Source organism: Bacillus rossius, chromosome 12 (assembly GCF_032445375.1).
Source record: "Bacillus rossius redtenbacheri isolate Brsri chromosome 12, Brsri_v3, whole genome shotgun sequence".
Taxonomy (NCBI): Eukaryota; Metazoa; Arthropoda; class Insecta; order Phasmatodea; family Bacillidae; genus Bacillus; species Bacillus rossius.
The window spans coordinates 16,288,192-16,297,431 of record NC_086339.1 but is presented as its reverse complement, the minus strand read 5'-3'; the positions used below and the strand labels follow the sequence as shown (position 1 = coordinate 16,297,431).

General features: G+C 36.8%; 1 protein-coding gene across 2 annotated transcripts; it reads left to right on the top strand.

Annotated features, from left to right (window-relative positions):
- The first annotated feature begins 160 nt into the window (after positions 1-160).
- Positions 161-8,900, top strand: LOC134537595 (rRNA methyltransferase 2, mitochondrial). 2 transcript variants are annotated; one of them, XM_063378188.1, is made up of 4 exons: positions 161-341; positions 2,524-2,749; positions 4,909-5,048; positions 7,485-8,900. In XM_063378188.1, exons 2-4 carry the CDS (start codon positions 2,541-2,543, stop codon positions 7,913-7,915), a joined length of 780 nt encoding a protein of 259 aa, XP_063234258.1. In that variant the 5' UTR covers positions 161-341; positions 2,524-2,540; the 3' UTR covers positions 7,916-8,900. The 2 variants fall into 2 exon arrangements, with proteins under 2 accessions (XP_063234258.1, XP_063234259.1); XM_063378189.1 differs by having other exon boundaries at positions 235-266.
- Positions 8,901-9,240: the final 340 nt, after the last annotated feature.

Here is a 9,240-nt window from a genome sequence, read left to right as displayed (position 1 = left end):
CAATTTTTATACACGATAAATTTTAGAATTGCTAATGGTTTTTACGTAATGCCTAATATTTATTAAAATAAACCGAAATATTCATTTCAGTAGTGGGAACACTTTTTTTTTAAATTTAATTTTCCTTGATTGAGTATAATCTCTTGCTCGTCATCACATCAATGCCTCAAAAGTTAGGCTATTTTATAACGTATATTTATGGCCGTTAAGTTGTGATTGCTCTCTTATTGTTTATCAACACTTGTTCATCATTGTAAACATTAATGGTTCGCATTTGTAGTAATATCATACTATATAAGTTATTGTATCGCATTTTGTGTGAATCCCAATAGATTAAACAGGTAAGGTTTCGAAAAAATATTTAAGCTTATTTTTCTTTTCGAGCTTGCCCTTAAGGGGCCCACCTACTTCTGCACACAAAGAGTGGACACACATACGGTGTACAGAGCTTCAGAAGAAACCACGCGTTTTGAAAACTACTCGAGATTTCCAAATGTGGTATTTGTTTACGATAAATCTTTTTAGATTACACTGAGGATGGATGAGTAGTTCAGTTTTCTTATTTACCTTTTGAACTGTATTTATTAGGAGACTGAAAAGGGCTAAAATGCATATTTTAAGAATAGACATGATTAGACATGAAACGCTCGATGAAGATTCTTGAAAGCACCTAAGGACCTTGTGTTACACTTTTATCTTAATTTCTCCGCCATCTAAGCTTAATGTTATGGTTACCAAACACAGCAAACAAAATGCTTAAAAACTACTACCAATCACAAACATTTAAACACCGTAAAAAACCACATTCCTTTCTTGAATTTATGGGGTAAATATGTAGTTGAGCGGTATTTGCGAAAAAAAATGTTTAAAATCCGAAAATACCTTTATTAGATGCTCTTCAACTTCCTCTTTTCATTAAAAGCGGCGGAGATAATAAATTCCAAATACTTTAGGAGATATCGCCGTTCTTATTTTGCATACAAGACCTGTGTTTATCATTCGACCGTCGCCATTTTTTTTTATTTTGCCGTGTGTTTGTGAATGCCTAATTAATGAAAATGGTTGATTAGGTCAGGTCAGTTACATTATAAATACTTTGAAACTAAGCGTACATTAGAAATAATATTAAATTATTTCAATGGTTCTTTAGTTTTAAAGTATTTATAATGTAACTGACCTGACCTAACAAACCGGGACAAAGGATGAACAGAAACAACTCACGTAAAATTTTTTTGTTACTTATTACTTGTGCAACAATAAAAAAAAAATACTTGAAAATTAGAAACGTTAAAAATTTGCCTAAGTTGGAGGCGGTAATTAAACACAGTTTTAAACAATAAATGAAGTAAATAATCACGTATTGGTTAATTTGAATTCTGGCCTATCACGAACAATCACGTGACATCATTATCCAATAAAAAAATAGATGCTCGTAAACAAGAAACAATGTCGAAAGCCACATGAACGCACTGCTATAATTGTGATGAAATTTAAAAATTCGATATCTCCTAAAGTATTTGGAATTTCTTATCACCGCCGCTTTTAATGAAAAGAGGAAGTTGAAGAGCATCTAATAAAGGTATTTTCGGATTTTTAACATTTTTTTCGCAAATACCGCTCAACTACATATGATGAAATTTAAAAATTCGATATCTCCTAAAGTATTTGGAATTTATTACCTCCGCCGCTTTTATTGAAAAGAGGAAGTTAAAGAGCATAAAATAAAAGTATTTTCGGATTTTAAACATTTTTTTTTCGCAAATACCGCCCAACTACATATTTACCTTCGTATTTCTTTTTGTGATGCCATTTAGTCATTAACCATTACCAATATTACATGCTATATTTTCCTTCATTCTGTCATTTAATTTTGTTGTCATGGGCCAGCTGCCATGATGTCATACATTTCCACTAATTTCTTTCCAACCAATAGTAAAGCACTGCATCATGTATTGAACTTGAACTGACTGCACGTCAGTTCAGAGCCGTGCGCTTATAGGCCATACTGCATTAGAAGCACCAGCGAGCGTCGCGCTTATCATTCTGCCTCACTGACATAGATACACCCCTGACTGGGCGGGCCCCTTAATCTGTGTTGCGTAGTCATAACGAGAGTTACATAACTACTATTTAAGCTGAAGAACTCTTCTCAACTTAAATGTTGTAATTATAGCTCTATAGCTGTTTAAACAGTTACTTAACCAGGGATAAAAGTTGCCCTCTGTATTATCATATTTTTAATGACAAAAAAATTATATATAAAATATAAAACTAATGATGTTAAGCTGCACTTTCGAAAGAATATAAATTTAAAAATTTTGTAATTTTTTACTTATTTTAACACTATTACCAGGTGATCACTCCATAGTAACAACAGAAAATCCTATGATGTCTTCAGGTTCATCATCCCATCGTTATTATATGGATCTTAAGGAAATCATACACGGTGTAGCAGTTTTGAGAACAGTGTCACAAAACGTAGGTTTTGCGTATGTTGAAACAGCAGATGTTTCTCCTCTGCAGGTTGACTGTTGCTTAAAATGTTGGTGCACTCATCGGCGCAGTGCTGTTTCGCGAGATGCGCCGGGACTGCTGCTGCGAAGACCGGCAGCAAGTGTTTCAGCACGTGCTGCAGTTCGCGGAGGAAGGTCCCCTCGGACTTGAAAGGCCGCAGCGGTAGCTCGCAGTTGTGGCTCGCCAGGCAGCTGACTGACCCGTACGTCGAGAAGGCCAAGATGCTGAACTATAGGTGAGGTCTGGCCAGACCAATGTGGATCACAATTCCGTAGTATCACCAACGTGGCGTCGCTTTAGTCCTTACCACACACCCACGTTCTTACGCGAAAGTCACGGGAATGTGGGGGTTTTGGGCACAAAACATTCTACATGCTTGTTTTTCACCAAATTATTTTATTCTGGATGTTATATTTTGTGTAACATATACAAACTATACATTATTTACTTACTTACTTATGGTTAGAGGTACGGAAATTTCGCAGATTCATTTGGTTGCAAGCTAGAATGCAAACATTCATATTCATGCGCTATTCATGATTGGACAGCAGTTATTTGGACACGCCCCTCTGCGACCTTGGGCCAACGACGTCCAGTTATGAGAGAAGTAAGCGAATCAGAGAGAGCCAATTAACAAGATAAAAAAGTGTTATATTTTTTTCGCTAAGAAATCAGCCAATGTAGAAGCAAACGTTGGTTGGAAGAAACATAAAGCTTTGGTTAGCTTGACGCTAGTTGAACTCGCGAAATTTCCGGGTGTCTACTTATGGTGTTGTGGCATTCACTATGATCCCAACCATTCTAGTGTATTTTACAATATCATTTATTTAAAATTTATTTTTTCACATCTTATTTTTTTTATCAAATTATTAACCTGGATATCATATAGTATGCTATATAACCCTACCTAATTTAGTATGGAACACAATACTGAAATTTATTTACTTAAGTTACCGTAATGTAATTTCCTTAAAAAAAAAATAGATTTTGTGCCAGACAGGCATGTGAATGTACCCTGCCCTAAACACTCATATTTACATGCCTGTCCGATAAAAATTGAAGGACATTGATTGCTTATGCCACACTTCGTTGACAACTTCATCTATATTGTTATCCTATTGCGACACCAACTTATCACACAAAATTTCACTTCAATCTATCCAAAACCTCTATTTACTACTGTTGCAGTGAAAAAAAAAAGATAACATTCTAGTATGTAGACACATTTATTCCATCACTGGGTTGACAATACAGATTTTAATAATGATGCTTCCTTTTTTTTCCTACTACTATTCATTCTAATAAATTACCTCAAATTTTAAACACTGTGTCTTACATCGTCAACCACACATAACCACAGATGCTTTTAACTCCTGCTCACCACCATATTGAAGCACATTTGCAGGTTGTAAACACCAAATCAAATTGAGCATGCTCGTTTCTGCTCCGAAAGGAACCACCTCAACAACACACAACTAGCAATATTCCATCTGCGCCAACTTTCATGACTTCGTACATTTCCTCTACATTTTTGTTTCTTTGGCACACGTGGTATTGAGATATGACCCAGCCTGGCTTTATGTACAGTCTCTTCAAACAGAGCAGACTCAGAATTTAAAGAGCGACTTCGCAATTGGAAATAACACAGGGAGATTGGCAATATATTTATTAACAAACAGTAAGTTAACTGCAAATGGAATGATTCTATAGTCGACGTAGCTGCTCCGGCAGTGAAATCTAGTGGCGGGTGGTGAGGAAACTATGTGTAATTCGCATCAAGAAACGTAGTTTAAAACACAATATTTTTTATATTTATCATGCTCGGTGTTATTTAAAAAAGTTAATACATGAAATTTAATATAATTAAAATATTGAATCAGCACTTAGAGACTAGAGCCTGTTGGTAAATGTGTGGTTGCAACAAAATATAAAAGGTCTGGGAGATGTGATATATGCCTTGAAATGCCAAAAAAAAAATTGGGCTGAATATTACAAAATTATAAATATGGCAAAAAAGACAAAAAATCCAAGATGGTGTGGTATAACTAGAGCCACGGAATTTTCGCGCATTAATTTAGTCGCAAGCTAGAATGCAAACCTCCACACTGTCGCACTGTGTTCATGGTTGGACCGCAGTTATCTGGACACGCCCCTCTACGACCGTGAGCCAATGACGTCCAGCTAGGAGAGAAGTGAGTGAATCAGGTAGTGCCAAATAACAAGGATAAAAATGTTCTCGCTAAGAAATCAACCAATGGGGAAGTAAACATGGGTCGAGCACACCTATAACTTTGAATTCTATCCCGAGGCCAAGGGAATCCGCGAAATTTCCTGGACTCTAGGTATAACCCTTGAAGCTGCAGTGTTGTAGATGTGTGTGGGTGTTGAGCGCAGGTGTCGCAGTGCGTTCAAGCTGCTGGAGATAGACGACAGGTTCCACCTGCTGGCGCCCGGCCGGTGTGTCGTGGACTGTGGGGCGGCCCCCGGCAGCTGGACGCAAGTGCTCGTGCAGCGGACAAACGCGTGTGGCAGAGGTGACGTCCCGTCTCCGCGTGGTCACGTGTGTACCTCGGGATGCCGTGTGTTCCGTAGCCACGTCCCCCCCAATGATAAAAGTCTTCAAATTCGTCCCCTCCTATAATAATAGTGAATATAATCACTTTATTACTTAGGTTTGTGTACATGTGCGAAATATTCTTAATACTGCTGCGGCATTGAAGTGTAACATTCAGGTTTCTCCTGATGTTCAAATTAATGATTTTGTGTGGATACAGCACCAGCAGATATGTTAACTGTGTTTTTACAAATGTGTTCTCTGAAAATATTTTTTATAAAAAATAAATTATATATTGCAACCAACTATAATTAGAATATTTAGGAAAGAAAAATGCGTAAAAACCACCTTTTTGCACCTTCAAACCCCAAATTTTCCCAGGGGACCCGCTTTTTTTTTTTTTTTCCAGGGGATGGATATTCCTCAACAACTAAATCAATTGAAGTCCTTCCCAAAAAATATATCCTTTCGACACCCATGCCGTAGCTAGTACTCCGCTGAAAATTTGGTTGTCATTGCTAAGGACAAGATTTTATGATTATTTGTGATAAAACCAAAACAGCATAGTAAAGCAGCATGTCAATGAACATAATTTTTTTGGCATAAAGTTTGTAACATAATTTATTATAAAAAATTTATTTTGTTTTACTTATTTAGTATTAAATTACTAACGTTGGAACATTTTTCAAATACAGAAATGCTTGCTGATTTATTTTTATTGTTCAGAATAGTTCTGCCCTAGACATGCATACTACAAATTATTGCAAAAAGGCATTATGTATCACAATTAGAATTACACTGTGTGTTTTGGTGAATTGTAAATACTGTGAAACATTTTAGTGTCATGTTTGTTGAATTGAACACTATTACTAAAAATTAACAGAATTTATAAAAATAAAAACAATAACACATTTATCTGTTTTAAAAACCAATGTTTGTCGAAAAATAAAGCCATAAAATCTTTTCTCTAGCCATTGGCAATGTAGGGTGGTCATGTGCTTCTTGTAAGTGCTCTAAGCTTCGTGGTATGGAAATGAACATTTTTATTTATTTATTGATACCCTGCAACACATTTGTATTTTGTATTTACTGACAGTAAAAAATATTTTTTTTGTTTGTTTGAATTGTGCTCAAGTTTAAACTGAAGAATGGAAAGATAGTAGTGAATAATTACTAGTGACGTGACCTTGAGGAAATAAATGGGACTTCCCAGAGAAACTTCTCATATCCTGATGTAATTTGCCACACCAATACCAACACACGTTATGTTCGTGACCATGAAAGCTAAGGTGTAAAGTGGCCATGCCAGCCTGGAGAAGTTTTGCACCTATTTTCAGTCTTAACTAATACAAACTTATGAACAAGGAGTTTGTAGCCAGGATGGTGACAGAGTTCACTGTTGTCTTGGGGTGTCATTCAAAACCTTTCTTTGCATAGCCATGCCATGCCATGGAAGCCTTACCATTATCTTTAATTTTGTTTATTATTTAATTTTGTTTATATCTTGGTGGCATAGAATTAAATGAAGGGAAACCAGATTATCGTTATGCGAATGACAAATAGTTGAGGTAACAAACAGAAAGACGAATGAAGTCGCTCATTGCCAGGGATGCATGCTTCACTGCTACCAATCCAGACGCGCTCAAACACCAATTCAGACCGAAAGTTGCAAGCTCCCAACCCCAGCACGGTCGAAACTTTCTGCCCCTAAGTAACTCTTCTTCCTGGACCATTCCTTTTGTCCTGTATTATACCTACATGCTTAAAGCTTGGACTATTTAACCCCATATGAATGAGCTCAGGGTTTTCTCTGTGTCTATGCAGGTTTTACCTGGGCCCAACTTGATTAGTTATAATCTAGATCTAAGATAGGGGAGTTAGTCATGGCATCAATTGCTGCCATGCCATGACTAACTCCCCTATCTTAAATCTAGACTACTACTAGTTAGTTGGGCCCAGGTAAAATCTGCATAGACAGCTATGAGATGTGAGTAGTAACCATAAATTTATATGGTGGAGAAATAAAGATAAAGGTGTAATGGAAGTCCCTTGAATGGTTTTAAGAATGTGTACCGGGTGTTCCATGTAAAAAAATTATTCTCAAAACATGCATTTTAACCATTTTCACATTAAAAAAAAAAGTTTGAAAGCTGAATAAGGAAAGTGAATTACTCATCCGCTCTTAGTATATTCAAAAAATATTTTCGTAAACAGACACCACTTGGATAGCCTGAGAAGTTTTCAAATCACACAGTTTCTTTTGAAGCTCTGCACACCGTGTGTGTGCCCGGGTAGGCGGGGGCCTTGAACACTAATTCATTCATTCATTCATTCATTCTTACTACTGAGTCTCATGTTTATTTAATAGTAGTGCCTCGTTCATGGTGTTCAGAAATTTGACTTTTTTTTATTCCAGACACACGGCAAGCAGTCGGTAGTGTTGTAGCGGTTGACAGACAACCCATCCACCCCATCGAGGGTGCAACGATCATCGGCAACATGGACTTCACGGTGCCGGAGACTCGAGAGAGAGTCCGGGAGGCGCTGAACGGACGTGGGGCGGATGGCGTTGTGAGCGACATGGCCCCCAACGCGTCGGGCGTGCGGGAAATGGACCACGAGAACATCACGCACCTGGCATACACTGCGCTGCGCTTCGCAGCGCAGGCGTCCGGCTCAGGGGCGTTCTTCCTGGTGAAGATGTGGGACGGCTGCAACACCCGGAGCCTTGCGCGCGACCTAGCCGCATTTTACGCGCGGGTGCGGACGGTCAAGCCGGGCGCCAGTCGGTCCGACTCTGCCGAAACCTTCCTGCTGGCGCAAGACTTCAAAGGCTTGAAGAATTGAACTTTCTCGTGACACATTACATCATGTGGTGCTTCTGCGGAACTGAAACGTTTTTTCTTAAGTTTTCTCAATATTAACTAGGAAAACTTTTGCACACATCTCAAAGTGTATTGTCTCGTATCTTTTCACACTAAGGTTGATAGTGGTGCTAAAAAAAATTACAGTAATTTTGAAAATAAAATTTTTCATCTTTTTTTTTAACCTTTCTTCATAAGCCTTTATGCAGTTACTTTTTCATGTACCCTACAAGTTAAAAACTCAGTTCGAAATAATATTACCAAACTTAAGGAAAATATTGAAAGCATCAAAATTATGAAAAAAGAAGCCCAATAACCATGGTTAGTGTATAATTTTTTTTAATGTGGCAGCTTGGCATGTTAGCTCAACCAAACTTTCTACTTGGTCAAATTAGTCTCATATTGTAAACAGTGGGGAAGGAGCATTAATGTCTTCTCAAGGCAACTTGGAGATTCCTAGGGGAAAGAGATGATCCCCCGTAACGGTCCTGCTGACTCGGAGATCCTGTCATGCTCTCGGCTGGGGTTTTTACTTCTGAATACGTTTTAGCAAAATTATGACATTTATCACATTTCTTTTTTTACAGTGTTAAATGATTAAAACTTAAACCTGTGAAGATATTTTTGTAATTATTTCTTCATGTTTTTGAAGTATTGACAGGTTTCAGGCATTGTTTCATTGCCGCTGAAATATTTCTTTGCAAGCTTTGTACTCACTAATGGTGCATCCTAGCAATGAATATGTAATAAATAAACATATACATATTCAATGGTCTTAGGTGGTTGCAATAATACTAGCTTATACTTACTCGTACATCTCAATAGAACTGTTTAATATGTGTATACACTTAAGGTTAAATTAGGAATCACATTACATTTCAAAATTGAAATAAAAACTGCACTATGTACTATTATAATGGTTTTATTAAAAACAGAAAACAATACAAACAATTGCAAAATGGCCTCCATATGATAATGTTGTTTGCTGATTTTTAATTAACAAATTCTCTCTGAAATTGAACTCACCGGGTATATTATTACAGATTTTAAAATAAATTCATCAAAATTATTAACAAATATAACTAAAAAGAATGGAATAACTGAAACAAATTTGTTGAGAAAACAGGTTATACTTAATTTACACAAGTGTTCTGCGAAACAGGCCTGTTAATAACTGTCTGTTTAGATAATAAGCTAAACCTACAAAAATAGTCAGAAATTATAACAATTTTTATTGCAAAAACAATCTGCTTACAGGTGTATATGTGTATGTATGATAGTACCAACCTGCTTTAGTAACATAGACTG

Excerpts from the sequence above, each read along its gene's own strand:
- LOC134537595 (XM_063378188.1), top strand. The coding sequence starts at position 2,541 with ATGTTGGTGCACTCATCGGCGCAGTGCTGTTTCGCGAGATGCGCCGGG. Across the intron at positions 2,750-4,908 it reads GCCAAGATGCTGAACTATAG|GTGTCGCAGTGCGTTCAAGC; the intron begins GTGAGGTCTGGC and ends TGTTGAGCGCAG. Across the intron at positions 5,049-7,484 it reads GACAAACGCGTGTGGCAGAG|ACACACGGCAAGCAGTCGGT; the intron begins GTGACGTCCCGT and ends TTTTTATTCCAG.